Source organism: Notechis scutatus, chromosome Z, assembly GCF_049901735.1.
Source record: "Notechis scutatus isolate UNSWTSFEM ecotype Mainland chromosome Z, rNotScu1.2, whole genome shotgun sequence".
Lineage (NCBI taxonomy): Eukaryota > Metazoa > Chordata > Lepidosauria > Squamata > Elapidae > Notechis > Notechis scutatus.
This window is the reverse complement of record NC_142025.1, coordinates 127,915,740-127,939,263: the sequence shown is the minus strand read 5'-3', so window position 1 is coordinate 127,939,263 and position 23,524 is coordinate 127,915,740. Positions and strand designations below refer to the sequence as shown.

General features: G+C 37.1%; 1 protein-coding gene across 1 annotated transcript; it reads right to left on the bottom strand.

Moving 5' to 3' along the window:
- Positions 1–638: 638 nt before the first annotated feature.
- On the bottom strand, positions 639–10,996 carry LOC148129260 (vomeronasal type-2 receptor 116-like). Its single transcript, XM_087945064.1, has 4 exons — positions 10,940–10,996; positions 9,169–9,454; positions 2,224–2,451; positions 639–1,541 (listed from the first exon to the last, which is right to left on the bottom strand). The coding sequence occupies exons 2-4, from the start codon at positions 9,304–9,306 to the stop codon at positions 1,536–1,538; spliced, it is 372 nt and encodes a 123-aa protein (XP_087801190.1). The 5' UTR covers positions 9,307–9,454; positions 10,940–10,996; the 3' UTR covers positions 639–1,535.
- Positions 10,997–23,524: the final 12,528 nt, after the last annotated feature.

Below are 23,524 nucleotides of genomic sequence, written 5' to 3'. Positions count from 1 at the left end.
ATATTAATGTCTCCAAGCTGATGATAGGTGTGCCGAATAGGAAGAGGCTACTTAAAGTCACATTGAAGGCACTCCACTTCAGGCAATACTATCAACAGTAACGCTACAAAGACTAACATCTTCCATGAGTGTCTTCTTTCTGTGTACAAATGCCTCTCTCTGCAACAAGATGTTTGAAGTAGATCAGACAGATCTACCGTCTGGAGATGTTTTTCAGACACAACTAGAGAGTGCAACATACTAACAAATCAGCAGCCAGAGCTTTGGGGCTCCAAACCATGAGTTGGAATAGGATGGGGACAGTGCATATGTATTAAGACCAGTAAAGACAAATTTACAATGCACATTTAATTGATACATTTAGTCAGAGCTTGCCATAACATACTAAAATATGTCAGTATATCAATAATGTCAATAAATATGTCAATACATCATTTTGTGCTGTAATTCATATTTTTACTGACCCCAGTTATAATTGCCTTCCAGAAGGAAAAAAGAACACTTCCAAGCTATCCAAATCTCAGGAGACGGGGAAACAAAAAACATCACTGTCTCTGTACATTGTTCTCTGACTTAAATGTCAAAGTGGGGAAGTTCTCCAACATGTAAATATAAACGATATCAGACAAACATAAAGATTTCTTAAAACTTTCTCTTTATGAGCTGATGTTTATCATTCAGTTCAGGTCTCATTACAATGATAAAACACTTGGGAAGAAAGATACACATTAATAATCCACAACTGGAGGAGATCATGGAGAAGATCTCCACTGCCAATGTATATTTTCCCCTTGTGCTTAGATAGGTTGGAATAAAGCACAGCCAAACACTGCAGAAGAGCAACATGCTGAAGGTGATGAATTTGGCTTCATTGAAACTGTCAGGTAAATTCCTAGCTAGAAAAGCAGCAGAAAAGCTAATCAGAGCAAGAAAACCCATAAACCCCAAAACACAGTAGAACATGACTGAGTCTTCATTGCACTCCAGGATGACTTCTTCAGACATTGAAAGCACATCAAAATCTGGATACGGTGGGGATGTTATCAGCCACACAGCACAAAAACTTAATTGAACAAGGGAACAGGATAGTAGAATGAAACTTACCATCCTTCCCCCCACCCATTTCCTCAATCTGGAACCAGGTTTGGTGGCCATGAATGCTAGAACCACAACAAAGGTTTTGGCCAACACACAAGAAACTGCCACAGAAAAGATGAGGCCAAAAGGTGGTTGTCGAAAGAGACACACAATCGTATTGGGCCTCCCAACAAATAGAAAGACACAAAGGAAGGAGATGAGAAGAGAAACTAGAAGTGTATAAGTGAGATTCCGGTTGTTGGCTTTGACGATAGGAGTGTCTTTGTGTTTGATGAAGATTGTGATTACCAAAGTTGTCATTAAAGAAAAGAAAAGAGAAAGAACAGTCAAACTGATCCCCAAGGGTTCTTCATAGGACAAAAATGTGATCCGCTTTGGAATGCATGTATTTTTTGTGGGATTTGGATATTGATCTTCTGGACATGGAGAGCAGTCATCTATGTCTGAAAAAGAATGCAGGTGAATTAATTAATAGAAATTATAGTGTTGTGTCATCATGGTTTAGTCCCATTATATTTGAGGATTTCCTACCCTTCTCCTTTGATATTTTCCCCTCTGGACATACATGGCAATCATAGCAACAAAACAACTGCCCTTCTTTCTTGACCTTGCTGTGTCCTGTCTCATAAGGATCATTACACAAAGATAGAGGTAATGCCTGTCAATGAAAAATATTTTAAGATACAGAGAGGAAAGGATGTAATAAGAGAGTTACTGCAGAATCAACAGATTAAAAATATAGATTACAAAATTTTATTTGCAATTTTTGAGAAATAATAATTAATTAAATATTTACAATTATTGTATTTAAGGCCTGTGATAAACATCATCACCACTCTTCAAAGACAATTTCTGTGCTGGTTAGTTAAAGTTGGTTTTCTCAACTTCTGAATTTTGAAGCCAGCAGACTACTTCAAAACCATAAAAACCATTTTTCATAATTAATAGAGGACCCATAAATGATACAATATTCAATAGCAATTGCTAAAAAAGTAAATAAATCTTACTGGTATCTTTCCTTTTCCAGGAAATTTCTACCTATATTGGTTAAAGATGATGCTCTGGGACTTCCATCAATAACAATATTTAAATGAAGGCAAACAAATATAGATTCAAAAAGCTAACCTGATTAAAACCTACTGGCCATGCGATGGAATCTATAGAAATATTGAAGAACTTGTCTGCTGGACCTTTGGGATCTATCACTCCAACTTTGACCCTAAGAAATGACTGGTTCGGGAATGTGATCCAGTTGATAATATCAAATCCACCAATGAATTCTCCATTTTCATCAAAGGAGATCTTTTCACCAACACTATTGTTGAATCTGATACTTCTCAGAAAAGAATGAAGCTGAAACATAGAGACAATCAGAGAGGAACAAATCAAGGGAGAGAGAAATAATTCTTATATTCAAAACATACAAATTAATGTTTCTGAAAACAAAGAAAATATAAACACTTATTTTAGTTGTAGGCCAGTATCAAAGAAATAACATGACAATCATTCTAACAAAGAGGTAGAGATTATATATCAGATTACTGAAATAAAATTAATATAAAATTGAAAAATAAAGAAGCAGCAAAAAATAAAATTAAGCTCTGCAGTTTAATTGAGAAAGCTACTTAAGACAGATCACTTCTAATAAATATATAATAAATACTAGGATGTATAAAACTACCACATAATTGTGCTAATTTTACTCACTAGCAAGATGATACCCAAAATCCTACAAACTAGGCGTTATCAGTAAGTGAAGAGACAACTTCCAGCAGTACAAATTGTGTTTTGAAGAGTAGATTTGAACTGTAGATCAAATTGCCAACATTTGCTGGATTATGGAAAAATCAAGGGAGTTACAGAAAAAAACATCTACTTTTATTTCATTGACTATGCTAAAGCCTTTGATTATGTGCATCACAACAATCTGTGGTGAGTTCTTAAAGAGTTGGGAGTACCCAACCACCATTAGAAAGCTAAATCAGCTCTGTGTGATTCCACTTGGCACCTCACAGACTTCCTGCTAGCAAAGGCTGGAAGATGGGGGATGAAAGAAGCTGTGTGTGTATGTGATGGGAAATCAGAAAAGGGAATGACAGGTGATAAAGACCAGAGCAGCAAGATCCTGTTTGTACCAACATCCCAAGGCCAAACAACCTGAGAAAAAGCAGATTACCCCCAAACATCTCAGTTTTCTCAAAACATCTTGGTGAGCTTTGGTTGGCTGGAAACAGACTGGTCATGGAGGTGGGGAAAGAATGAATTATCGATGAACCTTGTCAGAGTGGGATAATTCAGAGCTGGGGTGACATTACTGCAACCAACAATTTTAGTAGAAGAATTCTTTGCTTTAACCAAATGGAGTTGAGGGTCTTTCTTTTCTAAAGGATCAGATTGGGGCAGGCCTTACACCTTAACGTGGGCCAAGAAGCAACAGTTAGAACCGGATATGGAAAAACTGATTGGTTCAAAATATGGTAATAAGTACAACAAGGTTATATATTATTACCTTGCTTATTTAGATTATATGCAAAGTACATCATGTGAAATGCCTGGCTGGATGAATCAAAGCCAGAATTAGTATTGCTGAGAGAAATATCAACAACCTCGGATATGCAGACAATATCACTCTCATGGCAGAAATTGAAAAGGATCTAAAGAGTCTCTTGGTGAGTTAAAAAAGAAGAGTGCAAAAGTTGGCTTGAAATGCAACATTAAAAATAAATAAGAGTATGGCATCTGCTCCCATCACTTCATAGCAAATACAAGTGGAAGAAATGGAAACAGTAACAAATTTTATTTTCATGGCTCCAAGATGCTGCAGACGCTGATTGATTTGATTTAAAAGATGCTTGCTCCTTTGGATGAAACTATGACAAACTTAGACAGCATATTAAAAAGCAGAGACATCATCTTGTCAACAAGGGCCCATATAGCTATGGTTTTCCCAGTAGAAATGTACAATTGTGAGATTTAATCTATAAGGAAGGCTGAGCAATTAAGAATGTATGCTTTCAATTTGTGGTGATGGAGAAGAATTTTTAGAGTTCCTTGGAGTACAAAGAGGTGAAATCAGTCAATCCAGCTAAGCAGAGTGCCCAACATCAGCATATCATACCTGAAAACCCTAGCAGTGACCAGGCAACCAAGGGCCAAAAAAACAGGGAATAAAGGATAAGTACAAAACACTTGAGGAAAGAAAGGAAAGGGACAAACTTTCAAGGCAGGGAGTAGATGGTTAAGAATAAAGCATCTCCTAGAAAACAGCTTGAGATTTCCAAAAAAAGAGAGACGTACATATTATTTCATAAAGGGCCAAAAACTCTTGTAAATTCTTAAAATTTTAAAATTTTGGAATTCATTTTTTAAAATAAAAATCATTTTCCAATTTTTAAAATTCCTTTTTTCAATTTTTATTTTTTTTTCAATTTCGTTTTTCAACTAAAAATGTAAAAAACAGTAAAACTTTATTTATAACTTGAAATAAATAAAGAATTAAAAAAAACACAGAAAAAGAGACAGACTTAAAATAGGGAAGATAGTGATGAATTTTTCAAGAGAGAGAACAAAAGGTCAAGAACTCTTGGATACTATTGCAAACTGACACTTCACAACAGGGAAAATATTTATATTTTTAGACATTTTAATTTTTTTTAAAAAGTCATGGAAATAGACACTGACACTATAATGACTAGCAAAGTGTGCAATATGTTTCAGCTTATGACCACATAAGTCAAATACTTTGGCCACCTAATGAGAAGAGAGGACTTATTGGAAAAGATTCTGGTTTTTTAAAGATTGAAGGCAAAAGGAGAAGAAGGTAACAAAGGATGAGATGGTTAGATAGTGTGATCAGCACAATGGACATTAATTTGGGCAAATTCTGGGACAGTGGAGGACAGCGGGGGCTGGGTTCATGTGGTTGCAAAGATTCATTAGTGACTGAATACCAACAATAACTGAGGTAGTTATTTGAATTTTGAGGCAGTACAGGAACACTTAAGTCCAGGTGTTCCTTTTAGCAACCATCTGAAATTGCAACAGTGCAGAACAAGTGGTACTTATGACTTCCTTACTCTGTTTATTATTATCACAATCCTGGAAGTCAACAATTGACCTGGATTTCTGACTGTCGTGGCATCCCACAGTTACTTGATTGTGATTTGCAATCTTGCTGGCTTTCCATAAGCAAAATCAAAGGGGAAGCTAAAAGGAAATTGAAAGTTGTGATTACATGAAGTCCATGTTTAAAAACCTATGCCTGTAAAATTTACAATAAAATGGAAAATAGACTTACTTTTAGAAAGTAAAATCTAAAATTAATTTAGAAAATAATTTTAGGAAATCATGTTTTCCCAAAAAATATGACCTACCCCAAAAATATGATCTAGCGTGATTTATCATGCTGCTAACAATATAACCCTACCCCTTTCAAAGTAAGCCCTAGATCAGAGCATCAGCAGCAGGGCTGAGGTGGTGGGTATGGCCAGCATAGGAGGTGGCGAGCATGTGTGTGGGGCCAGAGAGTGTCCACAAGCAGCTGCAACCTGCGTATGGCCAGGGAGGAAGGGGCATGATCTGTTCCACCACCTGTCTTTTCTTGCAGAGTGTGCAGCAGAGCTGGAGGACCAGGTTGGATGGTGGGGGCCGAGAAGGCAGGGACTACGCCATGGCACCATCCACACCCCCTCCATGTAACAGCTATGTGAGCTCCACCAGCAGTGGGGGGGCTGCTTCAAGGGCCATAGATCTGGGATTATTCACCTCACATTAGACAGGAGCAGTCTAGCAGGATGGCTGATAGAAGTGCTATCAGGAGGGTGAAGAGCCCCCATGAGGCAATCAGCAGCACAGGCAGCTGCTTGGTGGCCAGCAGCTGAGAAATGTCTCAGTAGCAGCAGGGCCAGTAAGCAGGACATGTGGAGACCAGGATGTGCTAAGAGGTTGGGCCATTTTGGCCATAGGTAAGCAAGCATTTGGACAGAGAGGGCATGGCTGGCGGGTTCATCACCTTCTGGATGTGAAAAAAACAAGATACCTTTCCCCAAAAATAAGCCTGCGTGTTTTGGGGCCTAAAAGAAAATAAAACTACCTATGAAAGAAAGTCTAAGTAGGAGAGGTTAGGCACTGGGAATTGAGGACCAAAGGGCATATTTCTTTTATAGGATGTGCTAAAGTAGAGCCAGAGTCAACATCAGCAGGAGCTGCTGGAATTTAAAATCCTGCATTAAGCAATGCTGAATTTGATGGCTGAAATGTCCATCATTTGAAATCTATGTTTCATCCCATGGAAGTACATATATCTTAAAAAAGTAGGCTCAAAGTAATATCCCACCTTGGTCCTCTTTTATTAAGTGCCTGAGATATTAAAAACATTTTCACTCCTTCCTCTTCTTCTCCTAAGAGCCTTGTTCCAGGAAGCATATAATGCTTCCCATTTGCTCTAAAACTATGTATGTGTTGTTGTTAATAGCTGGGTGTAGAAATGAATGTGGCTCTCAAATTATCTATGAAGATGTCAGAATTTATGCCTCATAGAAAGGGAACATTACAACATACTGAATCTTCTTTGAGTACGAAAATCACAATATATCAGTCCTTTCTGTTCCACCCATGGATTGTATGACGAAGATCCCATAAGATCTTACCTTATATTATGTTATCTTATAATTGCTTGACAAAATAAATAAATAAAATAAATAAAAATAAGTAAATAAAAATGAATGAATGAATGAATAAATGATTAAATGAATGAATAAAATGGTCAATAAACTGTAACTGATTCAATGCAAACATTCCAAATTAACTATATATAAATGACTTCCTTCCATTTATTTATAGCAGGTGTCTTCAAACTTGACAGTTTGAAGACTTGTAGACTTCAACTCCCAGAATTCCTTTTCCAGTCATGTTAGGTCAGGAATTCTGGGAGTTGAAGTCCATAAATCTTAAATTTGTCAAGTTTGAACACTCTTGATGAATAGACTGAATTTATGGAACAGTGATGGAATATAGTAAGGAAGTGGCTTCCCAGGATGGATGGGATGAATTTCAGAGAAGTAAAGGGCAATTCAGGTTGGATATTATGTCTGTGAAGCCCCTTGCTAATAATTAACAGAGTAAATTGCAGATACAGATAGTAGAGTGCTCAGATCTATAGATGTAAAACAAGAAGAAATCAGTTTAGAAGAATTTCAATCTGTCTCTTTGGTTTTGGGCTTCACAGGAAGTTAATTTAATGGAAAAAAAGCATATTCTAAAGAATTTTGTAGAATGCCATTTACAATTTTAATATCAGCATATGAATATTTTGATTCATTAATCCAGGGATCCCCAACCTTTTCGACGCCGCGGCCCGGTTCCGGCGTCAGCTGGCGCCGCGCCCGGTTCTGGCGTCAGCTGGGCGCCGCCATCTTTTTGACGAAAATCACTTCCGGTGACGTCATCGGAAGTGATTTTTCGCCAAAATGGCGGCGCCAGCGCTTCTGGTGAGCTTTTTCGGGTAGAAATGGCTTTCTACCCGAAAAGCTCACCAAGCGCTGGTGCCGCCATCTTTTTGATTAAAAATTGCTTTTTTACCAAAAAGATGGCGGCGCCCAGCAACCAGCGGCCCGGTAAGGCTTGTTCCGCGGCCGGTACCGGTCCGCGGACCGGCGGTTGGGGACCCCTGCATTAATCCATTATTAGATCTCACTTTTGGATTTTCAGGCATCAATATTCCTATAGAATATTGTTTGCTAGAGTTTATGGGCACATGTTGCAACTTCAGATATGTTGGTTTCTGTACTACTCTGCTAACAGACTTACCTGCCACCACTCTTGATTGTGAAAAGGTTTCCTTCTTTCTTTCATCATTGTTGATTCTCTAGTTTACGACAAAGAAAGAGATTGTAAAGCGTGTGCCACAGCATAGACTGCATTGTAAATATTGTAACTCTGTCCACTCATGTGTGTTTCAAACACAGATGTAGGAAGGTTTTCAAGTTTCTCCTTTCCAGTACACTTTTTCTCAAACTCCTCCTTTTCTGAGTTTGAGAAGAAACAGCTGAATGTCTGCTCCCAGAAATCTTTTTGAAAATTATCGTTCTGATTGTTGCTTGAATTTAGATTTTGAAGAAATTCCTGGAAGTTTTGGACTTCTTTTGTGTGAACTGCAAAGGATAAACCACCATGTAGGAAATGGATATCCAAAGATTTTTGAAAGGAAGTAGAAGTATAATCTGTCTCAGCTGTAATTACCAAATCTTTTTCTTCCTTGGTATATCCTCCACTGCTGAAAATTGGAGGAAAGTTCTCAGAAATGCTAAGGACTGAATTTCACCATATAAGAGTATAACATTGACTGTGCTTTTCATGAGAACATGGTATATATCTATCCCTTCAGCTACAGTTTCACTAAAATCACTGTAAAAAGCTACATTTGGGAACTCTGCTATGAATTCATTGAGAGATGCCATACTCAGAAAATGTGGGGATCACCTCCTGGAGAAATTTCTCTCCTTTCTCATCCTTTACCACAAGAATTCCAATCCAAATCCATCTAAAATACAGCAATAACTGCAGGAGGCCCCTACGTTGGTGGGATTCATTCGAAAACATTTGTTGGAAGAAAACTGCTTGAGTCTCTTTATCCATGATTGGAGCAGAGCCATAGGTCAACTACAGAAAGGTAAACATATGCAATTGCAAATGTCTATGTGAGCTTCTGAAAATATATTTATTCATTTGAATTCTTGGGTATCTTTGACTTTATATACTGTAATTATGCAATCAGTTGTGTTGTTTATAAAATATCAGCCAAGATGTCACTCTTAAGGTTTCAATAAATACATTTTTCTGGAAGTAAACTCATTGTGAACATTTCAAATTTGAACCTTAGTTCAACGTCTGGAATTGAGGCACATTTTGGGGTCTGTTCAGAATAACAATTATTCATGCTGCTGTGATGATTCTATCAAGCAGAAAATATTATCTAGGAATCTGAAAGGTCTCTCCTTTTTACAAAGAGAAGCATATAGGTGTCTGTGGAGGTATGGCAAAATGATAATGTATATCTTCAGCACATCTTACCTGAGGGACTTTGTAGATATCCAATACAGTCACCATGTGAAGAGAGATATCAGGGGCCCCAATGACTGCAGCCAAGATATTTGTGATTCCACACTTGTAGTTAGGGATGAATTTGCCCTGAGTGAAAGGCAGAACCATTGAGGCAAAGTAAGTCCAACTTGGACTAAAATTGCTGTTAAAAATGTGGAAGCCCAGCGTGGTGTTGGGAAGGATCTGGGGGGTTTCATTAATCTGTTTTATAGTAAGTGCTAAGGCCAGGATATGCTGGTAATTCTGAAAAACTATTCTGTAAAACAGAATTAAAAACAGCACATTAAGAAAGGTCTGCTTCACATTATGGCACTTACAATCCTTTAGTACAACACATTTTGTGGAATGTGTGAAATAATTATTATTTCTCTTTCTGTATGTGAGAATGGCCCACTATCAAACTGCAGCTTTTAAGAATGGTTTATAGGCAAAAGGAAATTGTGACCTTTTGGTACCAGAAATAACAAATGATAAAACTTATGGGAAATATATGCTTTACCTTCATTAATTGTAGCAACAGCTTCATAAATTAAGCTATACATACCTGTATATTAATAAATATTGATATGTGATTTCTTATAAATGGAGATATGATCTCCATTTCAACTTTATCTGGAAACTGAAGTAAAATATAATATCAGATAAGATAAACCTTGGCATCCTATTTTAGATGTTTCTATGAGGAGATTTTGCCATTAGAGGAAAATATTTCAAGCATCATATACTAGCAAAGTGCAGAGCTTGACAATAAATTAATGATGTACTTACATAAGTCCCTCATGAAATGCCTGAGAAGGATGTTGACTGAAATCAATGGGGTCAGAAAATATCAAGCATACAGAAATAATGCCAGCAGTGTTAATATCTCCAAACTGATGATAGATATGACGAATAGGAAGAGGCTCCTGAAAATTGCATTGAAGGCTAGGATTCTTCCATATTACTTCAGACAATCCTATTAATAGTAACTCCATGAATACTGACATCTTCCATGAGTGTCTTCTTTCTGTTGATAAATATCTTTGTCTGCAACAAGATCTTTGAAGTAGATCAGGCAGATCTGCCTTCTGGAAATGTTTTTCAGATAAAACTAGGGACTGCAACATACTATCAAAGCTTTGAGGCTCCCAGAAATGGGATGGAATAGGATGGGGAAAATAAATGCCATTATTCAGTGTCAGTTGCTCCTATTTTCATAGAGTGCTGTAGGACTGGAAGAGACAAACTGACCAATTTCTTAATGATAGTGAGACACACACATGTGAACAACTTCAAAACATGAGGGCATCCAGAGGCAGGAACATATGAATTGCAAGACAAAAATATAACCATTAGATCCATAAATCAAAATAGAAATGTAAATTCTCTCTCTCTGTCTCTCTGTCTCTCTGTCTCTGTCTCTCTGTCTCTCTGTCTCTCTGTCTCTCTCTCTCTCTCTCTCTCTCTCTCTCTGTGTGTGTGTGTGTGTGTGTTTGTTTGTGTTTGTGTGTGTATGTGTGTGTGAAGGTTACAGGTAGTTCTCAAGTTAAGTATTTAATGGAGTCTGCCAATTACATTCATAAACCAAGGATTTGTAGGAATGAATAACAAAATTTAAATGTGATCACTCCCTGCTTTTGCCTGCTAAGTGCATATGAGGTATCTCAGGGTAGGAAAGTCCAGGGGTGGGTGGGTGGGGGCTAGTGCTCTTCCACTTAGATATGCTTCTCCCCCCTCCATCCTGCCTGACTTGGTCACTTACCTTAGGTAGATCTCAATGATCAATGGAGCTGTCTCCCCTCCAGCTTCTGTGTCACAGTTTCACGTGGAGTAAATGTTTGTCAAGGACTACAGGGATGAGAGATTGTGACAAGAATGGAGGATGGGACAGTCACATGCATCCCTCGAGTCCTCCATTCCCATTGGCAAAGGGCCTGAGGAATAACCTCGTTTGTTCCATTTAGTAATTTATTTTATTTATTTATTTATTTGATTTGCCAATTGTTTACAAGATAATAAGTATAAATGTATACATAGTTGTGAATACATGAAATGGTTACATATAAGAAAAATAAAAGAATAAGAGAAACAATAGGACAGGGACGGTAGGCACGTTGGTGCGCTTATGCACGCCCCCTACATTTAATTATAAATTTAATTATAATTTAATTAAATTACAATTTAATTATAAATTCTCAGCTGCTAGAACACCCAAAGCTACTTTTTCAAGAGGGAACTAGACTCTCTTTGTTTTTCCTTGAAGACGTTTCACAGTCAAGAAGCTTCTTCAATTGCGACTGAATCATGGGGAATGGAAGAACTTACATTCCTTGCAAACTTCTGGTCGTTAGCATTCTTTCTAAGAATTGTTGAGGCCATTTGGAGGTTTTTTGTGTCCTCAGGGTCAACTTTAGTAGGGCAAATGGGTGTGGAAACTTTTTAGAATTGCTGAAAGGACTGTGTTATAAAAAGGAGATAGTGGTATTATATTCCTCACCCTCTGTTGCTAGAGAGCTGCTTGTTTAATGTTGCTTGTTTCTTTGACCCTTCTTTCAAACCAGTGTGTGTTTGTCTGTTTTCATGACAAAAAATGGCCTGAAAAATGGCCTAAAATGCCCCTCTATGGTTTGAAAATGCCCCAAAATGGCTTGAAAATGACCCCAAAACAGGCTGAAAAACAGGCCAAAAATAGATGGGAGTCAGGGGTGGGATTCTACTGGTTCGGTCCAGTTCTATAGAACCACTTGTTACCATTCCCAGTAGTTCAGAGAAACAGTAAATCGGGCCTCTTTCTGGCTCCACCCTCTCCACCCACTTCTCCGCTGCTTCCCATCAGTCCTTATCACACATGTCACAACACTGCTGCCTGCAACCTGTTCTTGCATGCCCGCCAGGCCAGCCATTGCTGCCTGCCTTCTGCTGTGGGCCTGCCTTTACTGATCTCCCTGGTAAGTGAGGCTTTGCAAGCCTTGGTTGCCTTCCCCCCACTTGCCATTTGCTGCCGCCATCAATGATCGCTTTTCCCCACCACTTGTCTTCCCCAAGGAACACATGGAGAGCCTTGTATTGGATCCAGCCAGGTCTGCAGCTGCTTCTCTCACCTGCTACTGCACAGCGGAAAGCTTCCAAGTCCCCCCACCCATTAGAAATGGCTCCTGGGCAAGCAGAGAAGCAAGCTAGGTTAATCCTGCTTCTCTCTGCTTGCCCAGGAGCTGTTTCTGATTGTGGGGGGATTCAGAAGCTTTCTGCTGTTTTGGGAAACTTTTGCTCTCCTAAAAACAGCAGCAGGAAAGAACATGTGGAGAGGCTCATGTCAACAAGGTGCCCCTTGATTGAGTCCAGGACAGCTGACGGTGTCTGTGGGGAGCAGAGCCTGAAAGCCCTGATGCACCATGTGTGCGGCCACATGGATAGCATGGGGGTGTGTGGAAACCCTGATTCTGCTGGAATTGCCATTGCCACCTCGCTGCTGCTGCATCTCTACCCCCTCCAAGTATGATGAGCTTGAGCCCCAGGACAGGTGACCAACCACCTTAACTGCTGCTCCCACTGACTGCTTTCCATGCCAAGAGGAGAGAGAGAGAGAGAGAGAGAGAGAGAGAGAGAGCAGCCCTCTTGGTATGGAGAAAAGTTACTTATCTCCCCATATTCCTCTTGCCGCAGCAAGTAGCACCTTTAAATTTAGTTCACTTTACAAATGACAAGGAGGGGACGAGGCTGGTCGAGAAGAAAGCAATATGGGGAGATGCACAACTTTTCTCCACACTGAGCTCCTCTTGCCAGTGACTCCAGACTGTTTTTCCCAGCTAAGACTAGATCAGGGGTCCCCAAACTTGGCAACTTTGCTGGCTGGAGAATTCTGGAGGTTGAAGTCCACAAATCTTAAAGTTGGCAAGTTTGGGGACCTCTGGACTAGATTATCAAGGAAGAGAGTAACATGCAGCAGATGCTTAGCAAAATTTAGTAATGCTGCAGATTGGCTGTTTACATTAAAATCGGGTGCAAGGTAGTGATGGTAGGTAAATTATTGTGCAGTTTAGTTTGATATTTATTTCAGTAGGCTGATTTTAGAAAGCTAAACAGGATCAAACCTGGTAAGTACTTGGCCGGGAAGCCAACACAAAATAGGGTGGGGGGAGGAATGGGGATGGGAAGGAAAAAGGAAGATAGGATAAGATAATTTATATTGTCATTTTTTTTACTGTAAGTACACTAGCACACATTAAAAGTGATATATATATATATACATATCCATACACATGCATAACACACATATACATATGCTACACAAACACACATAAAATCTTTGCCCATTTTGAACACATAGTGGAAAGGAAGAAAGAATATTGGATACATATACACAAATGTGTGTGAAAAATTGCAAAGAAATAAAATTATTAAAAAACAGCTTCCAATCTTAGCAGTTGTAGATAAGAGAGAGAAAGAGAAATGAGAAACACAGAGAGGGAGAAACAGAAAGAGAGATGAGGAAGAAAGAAAAAGAGATGAGAGAGAGATGAGAAAGAGGGAGAAAGAAAGAGACAGAGATACCTATTTAAAAGAAAATAGAAAAATGGCTCTTTGAGTGTTTAAGGTTGCAGACCCCTGGGTTAGGCAAACACCATGGTCGTTAAGTGAACCTTGTTGTCATTAAGCAAACACTGGTTGTTAAACAAGTCCATTTTCCCCAATGGGCATCTTTAACCTTAAACCAAAAGGATTTGTTGGAAACTAACAAAAACATACAAAACCTCAGTCACAAGACTGTATGGGATGTTGTAACTGGTCATAAGTGTGTGTGTGTATGTATGGCTGTCAAAACACCAAAAACAGGTCAAGTAGCTCTGGGGAAGTCAGTCGTAAATTAGAACACTTGCTAAGCAACTGGCCATTAAGTAAGGACCACTTATATTTGGTTTGCCAGTCATATGACCACCTAGCTACACCCAAAAATTAGGCCACACCCACATAACTGGTTGTTAAGAAATTTGAATCCCACCCCTGGTGGGGGTGGGAGCAGGGCTAGCCAGTGGTGGCATTAGGCCCAACCAGCTGAATCTTTCTTCTTCCTTTGAGGTGAGAGGCTGGGTGTGATGAGTGACATCACCCAACCGTTCACATCTATCCAGCCAGAGAACTGGTTAAAAATTGGATAAAAAATTTGCAGCCCACCACTGGATAATTCTAATCAACTAGAGTTCTTTGCAACCTTAAAAAGAACATATATAACGACAGTCCTTCTCACAGAGATCTCAGAAAGCACCAGGCAATCGATCATATCATAGATCAGAAGAAGATAAAGCAGAGAACAGAGCAATCCTCAAAAAAAAACAAAAAAAAAAAAACTCAGAGAGCATCCACCTCAACTTCTGGTCTGCATTATGCAGGAAAAATAGGAGGGCATGAGACATTAATAATTAGGAATGTTAGATAGCAAAAAGGAAGTTGAGTTAAAAGAAGATTAGGCCTTTCCATAAAACATTGAGTTTTGCAGTAGATAGTGGGGGATGATATTTGTTGAGTCTGAGGTGGACATCTATGATAATGAGTCACATCATTTTCTGCCATTTTCTTAGGCAATTTTCTAAACTAATGCAGTTTATTGGAGTTTTATATATGATACTAATAGGCAGAGCTTGTTGTCATAAGCATTCATGCAGAAGAATAGTTATTCCTTGGAATTCCTAGTAATTCCATTCATGTGCTTTCTGAAGTGTTTGACACCAATGTATGATACCAGTAGAAGAGATTGAACTATAGGGTCATTATTGCTCTCTGAGGTTGGTTGTTATTAAATTACAAGACAAACATGCTAACAGTAAATGACAGCCCAATTAGGACATCACCAAGTACACTTTCACCAATATTGTCGAGGCAAATCACCAGCATATAAAATTAAACCAAACCCTACTCCCTACTAGTACTGATGATGTTGCCTAGTTTGACAATGAAAGGTCTGCAAGAAAACAACCAAGCTCAGAGAGCACCAGATAGTCAAACTTGAGCCACAAGTATTCTCTTCTATCACCATGCTCAACTAAATTCATATTATCTAATTCATGCATGGTTTCTAAACAATGGAAGATTAATGATATAAGGCTACCTTTGAACCATAAGTTAGTAATGGACTTGTCTTTCTTTATATAGCCCATATGATCCCCTTCATTCATCAAAAGCCTGACACTGAAAGTTTCTGTTTCAGCAAATGGCTCTGGAACCCTGGACTCATCACAACCTTCCCTAGCATCACACTTACAAAAGGAAGTACTGGAAAGAAAATTACAGATTAGTGGCAGACATTGTAGCCTCTATACATTTGCATCTCATTTCTATCAATAAAATACTTGGTGTTTTCCATAGAGCTCTAAATCTTATCTCTGCTGCTATAGCCCTAACAAGGAATTATTTAACTTCTATGCTGCTCATCTTACAACATAGAAATGAATGTAGTTTACTGTCTATGGAGATTTTTAGTCATACAAGTCATAGTTGTGCCAAAGGTGCTTTTTTAAGAGGCAACTGGACTTTCCAGAAAAAGCATCTTTGGGACTAGGTAGTTTACAGTCATTCACATTTTATTTTATCCCTCCTTTTGCAATCTTTATTTAATGATTATATTCCATCATTTCTTGATATTATATAACTTTTGTCAAGTTTGCCGTAGCGAGTTGTCTTAGACCCAGCTGGAAGATCTTTTGATTTTACCCCATGTTTTGTATGTGAGAACTACCCATGATGCGTTTCAGAGATTTCCCACTATCTGACTGCTTTAGAAACAATTAATATATGCCTTCATTGTTTAAATGAAAGGCTCATTTGTGTTTAATCCCCACTTCTTGTTACAAATTCAAATGTGCCTATAAATTTAGATGACCACTAAAGACAAATCTATAATTCACACACACACTTACTATATATAAGATAGTATATTGAGTCACATACTGAAATATCACAACAATCATATTGTGTTATTATTTATTTATTTATATAGTGTTATGGTCCCCATGTTTAATTGTATTCCATAAGGAAAAAAATTGAGCTACTCAAATCTCAGGGACAGGGAAGGCATTGGAATATGGAAGGCCGATCAAACTGCAGGTTGTTCTCTGGCTTAAAGGTGCAAGTAGGGAAAATCTGAACATGGACAAATAAAGAATATCTTTCTTAAAACTTTCTTTTCATGAGCTGATGTTTATTGTTCAGTTCAGGTCTCATCACAATGATAAAACACTTGGAAAGAAAGATACACATTAATAAGCCAGCACTGGAGGAAATCATGGAAAAGATCTCCACTGCCAATGTATATTTTCCCCTAGTGCTTAGATAAGTTGGAATAAAGCACAGCCAAACACCGCAGAAGACCAACATGCTGAAGGTGATGAATTTGGCTTCATTAAAACTGTCAGGCAATTTCCTAGCTAGAAAAGCAGCAGAGAAGCTAACTAGAGCAAGAAAACCCATAAAACCTAAAACGCAGTAGAACATGATTGATTCCTCATTGCACTCCATGATAACTTCTTCAGACACTGAAGAATCTGGATATGGTGGGAACCTTATCAACCATGCAGCAGAAAAACATATTTGAACAAAAATGCAAGATAGGAGTATGAAACTGACCATTCTTCCCCAAATCCATTTCCTCAACCTAGAACCAGGTTTGGTGGCCATGAATGCTGGAACCACAACAAAAGTTTTAGCCAGTACACAAGAAACTGCCACAGAAAAGATGAGGCCAAAAGCTGGTTGTCGAAGGAGACACACATTTGTATTGGGCCTCCCAACAAATAGAAAGACACAAAAGAAAGAGATGAGAAGATAAACTAGGAGTGTATATGTGAGATTCTGGTTGTTGGCTTTGACAATAGGAGTGTCTTTGTGTTGTGATTACCAAAGTTGTCATCAAAGAAAATCAAATAGGAAGAGCAGTCAGACTGATCCCTAAGGGTTCTTCATAGGACAAAAAAGTGATCCGCTTTGGAATGCACATGTTTTTGCCAGGATTTGGATATTGATCTTCTGGACATTGAGAACAGTCATCCTTATCTGAAAAAGAACATAGTGCAATTGATACAATTGATTGTAGACAGTGTATAGACATAGGGTTGTATTTGAAATTTTTCTACCCTTCTCCTTTGATATCTTCCCCTCTGGACATAAACGGCAATCATAGCACCAAAACGACTCTCCTTCTTTCTTGGCCTTGCTGTATCCTGCCTCACAAGGATCATTACACAAAGATAGAGGTAATGCCTATCAATGAATGAAGAATATTTTTAAGATACAGAGGGGACAGGAAGTGCTTAGAGAAATAATGATACCATGGAATCAACAGAACAAAAATAGATTAATAAGCAGAAGTAGTGTATTGACATCATTTTGATATGGAATTGGCCTGAAATAATAATTCATTAAATTTCTATTTTAATTGGTATCTCTTGCTTTTCATAACTGTCATCCTCACTCTCCAAAGACAATTTCTGGACTGGTTAGATGGTTTTCTCAGCCTCTGAATTTTGATATGTCCATACTGATTAAATCTACTATACTTGTTTCCAGCCTTTACTTCAAAACCATGAAAAACGTCGTCCATAATTATTAGAGGGCCAAAGTAAATATTTTATGCAAACTACAGACACTTTTTTCCATCCTGCGGGCATTTGTACTTAGCTTAGGCAGAATTGATGCTTTGGGACTTTCACCATTTTGAGATGGAATTGGTCTTAAATAGTAATTCATTAAATATATATCTTTATTGGCATCTATTGCTTTTCATAACTATCATCCTCACTCTCCAAAGACAATTTCTTTTTTTTCAAGTTTTATTACATTTTTATTTTTAAGTATACATCAATATCAATATGTGAATAGTGTGGCCCCTGGGTATAATTCATTTTGATACAAACATCAAAAATGATAATCAAAATAGTTGTGATAATAATCAAGCTCCTATAATCCTAATATTAATATACATGATTTTTTAAATAGTTGTTCAATATTTCTATGTTTTATTTTAATGTCAATGATATTATAAGCATACATGGTAATACCATGTTTCAACATCTGATCTTTCCCATCAAATTATTACTTATATTATGTTGTATAAAAATTATATCTGCTAATATTCCCCCTATTTCTTATTTCTGCCTCTATTCTAGCTTCTAATCATATCACCATTGCTAATCCTAGTATTAATACACATGTTTATATTAAGACATAGTCCTTCATTATTTGGTTGCTCAAAGTCATAATATGCGATTCAAGAGCCAGTCTTTCTATTATTTAAACATATGTAATAAACTCCAATCTTTCAAACTCCAATCTTTCCATCTAACTACATATATAATAATTTAATTCTTTTCTCTCCATCATCACTCATTTGTTTTAATACTTCAATTCTTATTCATTTTTTGGCTTGCTTCCCATATCCTCTCTTGGATCTTTGTCTCTATCGACATCTATACCTTCACCATTCAGACTGAATATTTCTCCCATTTCTATCCTCCTAGGCTGCCAGGTCTCCAGAGTATTCACCCAAACCTCTATCTCTTTTTCAAAAATATCTTCCGGGTTATGCAATTCCATCTTAAATCTTTTAAAGTACTTTTCCCATGGTTTATTTCATCAGTCATTATTGTCTTTATCATCTTTTCCTTCTCATCTTCTTGTGGTGTAGTTATAACTAATCACTACAGAAATTGTCTTTTTCTCCAAAGACAATTTCTCCGGTGGTTAGTTATAGATGTTTTTCTTAGCTTCTGGATTTGAAGTCAACATACTGATGAAATATATTACACTGGATTTCAGCTTTTACTAAAGCATGAAACATTGTCTGTAATTAACAAAGAGCCAAAATAATACCAACTATTAGAAAAGTAAACATTCTTAGAAATAATGTTTTCCTTCTCCAGGACATTTCTACTTAGTATAAATATTATTCAGATATTTTTCTATGTGATTTTAATTAATAATCATATTTTATAGTATATAAATCGAGACACACCAATCTAGATTCAAACAGCTAACCTGATTAAAGCCTACTGGCCATGTGATGGAATCTAAAGAAATATTGAAAAACTTGTCTGCTGGAGCTGTGGGATCTACCATTCCAAGTTTGACCCAAAGAAAGGACTGATTTGGGAATGTGATCCAGTTGATAATATCATATCCACCAATGAATTGTCCATTTTTATCAAAGGAGATCAACACTGTTGTTAAATCTGACATTTCTCAGAAAGGAATGAACCTGAAATATAGCAATTCAAGAGGGAAAAAGACAGAGGATGGGAGAAATAATTCATATGTTCAAAACATATATATGTATATGTATATGTATATGTATATGTGTATGTATATATATATATATATATATATATATATATATATATATATATATATATATATATATATATATATGTGTGTGTGTGTGTGTGTGTGTGTGTGTGTGTGTGTGTGTGTGTGTGTGTGTGTATCCAGATCCATCTAAAATACAATAATAGCTGCAGGAGGCCCTTACATTGGTGCGATTCATTCAGAAACATTTGTTGGAAGAAAACAAAAGCTTGAGTTTCTTTATCCATCACTGGAGCAGGGCCATATGTCAACTACAGAAAGATAAATATATGCAATTCCAAAGGTCTATGTGAGCCTTTGAGAATGTGAATATCCATTTCGGTCTTTGAGTGTTCTTTAGCTAACAAAATACTAATTGTGTTTATTTAGCAATATCACGCAAGATATCACTCTTAAAGTATCAGTAGATACATTTTCCTGGATGTAGTGTCATTGTGAATATTTCAAATCTGAACCATAGTTCAATGTCTAGAATTGGAGATGGTTTTGCTGTGTCAAATATCCCCACTGTATTCAGAATGGCAATTATTCATGCTGCTATGATGATTCTATCAAGCAGAAAATAATATCCAGGAATTTGAAATTCTCTCCTTTTTACTGCAAGAAGCATACAAGTGTCTGGGGAGGTATGGCAAAATGGTAATGAATAACTTCAACACATCTTACCTGAGGAATTTTGTAGATGCCCAATACAGTTGCCATGTGAAGAGAGATGTCAGGTGTACCAACGACTGCAGCCAAGGTATTTGGAACCCCACACTTGTAGTAAGGGATGAATATACCCTGAGTGAAAGGCAGAAACATTGAGGCAAAGTAAGTCCAGTCTGGACTAAAATGGCTGTTAAAAATGTGGAAGCCCAGCGTGACATTGGGTAGAATCTGGGAGTTTTCATTGATTTGTTTTACCTTAAACACTGAGGCCAGGATATGCTGGTAATTCTGAAAAAATATTCTGTAGAAAAAAAACCAAAAAATGAAATAATAAATCTCTCCCTCTTAATATGGCACTTACAATCTTTAAGTAAAACATATTTTGGGGAATATGTTTGAACACAATATTTTTATTATTCATCTCAGATCCTGCAAAATGCAAAGCAAAATACCAACACATATATACCCCTTGAAGAACTGGAGTTATTTGTAATAAAAAACAAATGCTAGATTGAAATTGGAAGCATTATTTCTTAATTTGTGGGAAAAATACAGTATCCAACCCCAGTTTTAAGTATGGCTTATATCCAGAGGGAAATTTCTAAATTCATGTACCAGAAATATCAAATATCAAATGTTATTGTGGGAAATATGTGCCCCACCTCGCAAATATCTTAGTGGTAGTTACATCTTCATAAATTAAGACATATATTTCTTTATATTTATAGATACTTAGATGGGATTTGTTATAAATGTAGATTTGGTCCCTCTTTCAGCTTTACATGAAAACTGAAATAAAATAATAACTTCACATAAAACAAATCTAGCATCCTGTTTAAGTTGTTTGTTTTTTGAGCTTTTGTCATTATAGGACAATATTTCAAGCACCATGTGATAGAATAGAATAATAACTTTTACTGTCACTTTGACCATAAAGTGATATACATTGAAATGAAATTTCATTGCACGTTTCAAAAGGTTACCACCTCCAATATGAACTACATAAATATGACAGAATAAATAAATACAAAATTATGCATATACCCACATATATTATATGAGAGAAACAATACAGTCTAATTCAGATGCATACATGTACATGGCAAGAAAAACGAACCTTGCAAGTTTTCCAGATGGGTGGCAACAAAGCTGTCACAGAATCTGGTAGTCCTGCTAGAAATTCTTTGAAACCTCTTCCCAGAGGGGAGCAACAGAAACAGACTGTAAAGTGGGTGTTTGGAGTCTCTACCAATGCCTTGAGTTCTAAGTACATTGTGCTGATAAGCACATAGTGCTTATAAGCACTATCCTGAATAACAGGAAGCTTCCTATAATCTTCTCGGCTGTCCTTACCACTTTCTGTACGGATTTTCTATCTGAGGCATTGCTGCCACCAAAGGAAACAGAGATGCAGTTTGTTAAAATACTCTCAATTGTGCCTCTGTAAACAGTGAGCAGGACAGAAGGAGAAAGATGTGCTCTTCTCATCTGACGCAGGAAATGCAGGAGCTGGTTTGCACATCCAGAACTTGACAATGAATTGTTGATGCACTTACATAATTCCATCATAAAATCCCTGAGAAAGATGTTGACTGAAATCAATGGGTTTAGAAAATGTAGAAAATACAGAAATTATGTCAGCAATATTAATCTCTTCAAGTTGATGATGTGTGTGATGAATAGGAAGAGGCTCATCAAAGTCACATTGAATTCTATGATGCTTACACATTACTTGAGGCAATACTATCAACAGTACTTCCATGAATACTAACATCTTCCATGAGTGTTTTCTTTCTATATAAAAATGTCTCTGTCTGCAACAAGATCTTTGAAGTAGATCAGACTGACCTGTCTTTTTGAGATGTTTTTCAGGCAAAACTAGAGAGCGGAACATACTATCAAATCCACTCACAGAGTTTTAAGGCTCCCAGTGGTGGGTTGAAATGGGAACAATAAATAACATCCTTCAAGGTCAGTTTCTCCTTTTTCCATGGAGTCCCATAGGATTTGCAAGAGACAAATTGGTTAATTCCATAATGATAGTGAGACAGTCACATTTGTGAACATCTTCAAAACATGCAGAGCCTCCAGAGGAGGAATCCTTGAAACACAAGACACAAATAAAATCATTAAAAACTTACAGCAAAGTATAGGCATTGATATTGATTTTTTTTCTATTCTGTTCTCCCATTACACTTCACTTAACTATTTTACTCTTCATTCTCTACTCTCCATTGCACTCCATTCCATTTCAATTACAGATATGTCCGTCCATCATGTTCGAAGATATCTAACAGGTTGTGGGCTATACATGGTGTGTCTATAGGTGGCTGGTAAGGCCTATACAGTAGTTCTCAAGATACAACTGCAATGGACCTTGTCTATTATGGTCACATGTCATGGCAGTTATTAGGTGAAATATGTCACCTAATACATAAGGAACATACGTTAGGTGACATGTAAGCACAACATCATTTCATTCTCAGGTTTTGCACATTGCTGTTAAATCACATGGTGCTTGAAGTCTTTTCAAAAAGGAGCATCTTAAACAAGATGCTACATTTATTTTATGTGAAATTATATTTTATTTCAGTTTCTTTGTAAAGTGAAAAAGGGACCAAATCTTCATTTATAAAAAGATAGAAAGATAGAGATAGAGGGATGTATGTCTTAATTTATGAAAATAGCAATAGTACTTAGACATATATACAGCATTCTCTGAGCAGTTTACTACATCACCATATTTCCCAAAACAATTTAGGTCCCCATTTTACTAACCTTGGAAGGATGGAAGTATGAGTCAACCTTGAGATGGTCAGGATCAAATTCCTGGCAGTGGACAGAGTTTGCCTGCAAAATTACATTCCAATCACTGAGCCACTACTACTACTATGATTTTTTGGGTGGTAGGGATGGGGGTGGGTCATATATTTCCTATGATAACTTGATAACTTTTCTCACTTGATATTTCTGGTATGTAAATTTAGCAATTCCATCCATATTTAAAAACTGAGGTTGGATACTAGGCCTTTCCCCTCTCTCTCTTGTAATAAGTTTTTATTTTCTTTTTAACATACAAAATTCTAATTTCAATTGAACAGTATGTTGTCTGGGTACAAATCATTTTAGGAAATAACAATCGCGGTATTTACAACAATATTCATTGCATTAATATCAAGTATATTAATAACCACAATAACCATACTATTTGTTTAACCAAGTTAACATATGTTTCTTATATCATGAATCCTTTCATATATTTCCCTGTTTCTAGCTTCTGTTTATGTCAGCTAACCATTGATAAAATAAGTCCCAAATCAAAAAAAAAAAAAAATTCAGTTTCTTC

Bases quoted from the DNA above. Each gene is read 5' to 3' on its own strand.
- LOC148129260 (XM_087945064.1), bottom strand. From the start codon at position 9,306: ATGGTTCTGCCTTTCACTCAGGGCAAATTCATCCCTAACTACAAGTGT. The intron at 2,452-9,168 runs GTAAGATGTGCT...TCTATGTTTCAG, and splicing joins ATATCTACAAAGTCCCTCAG to CTTCATTCTTTTCTGAGAAG.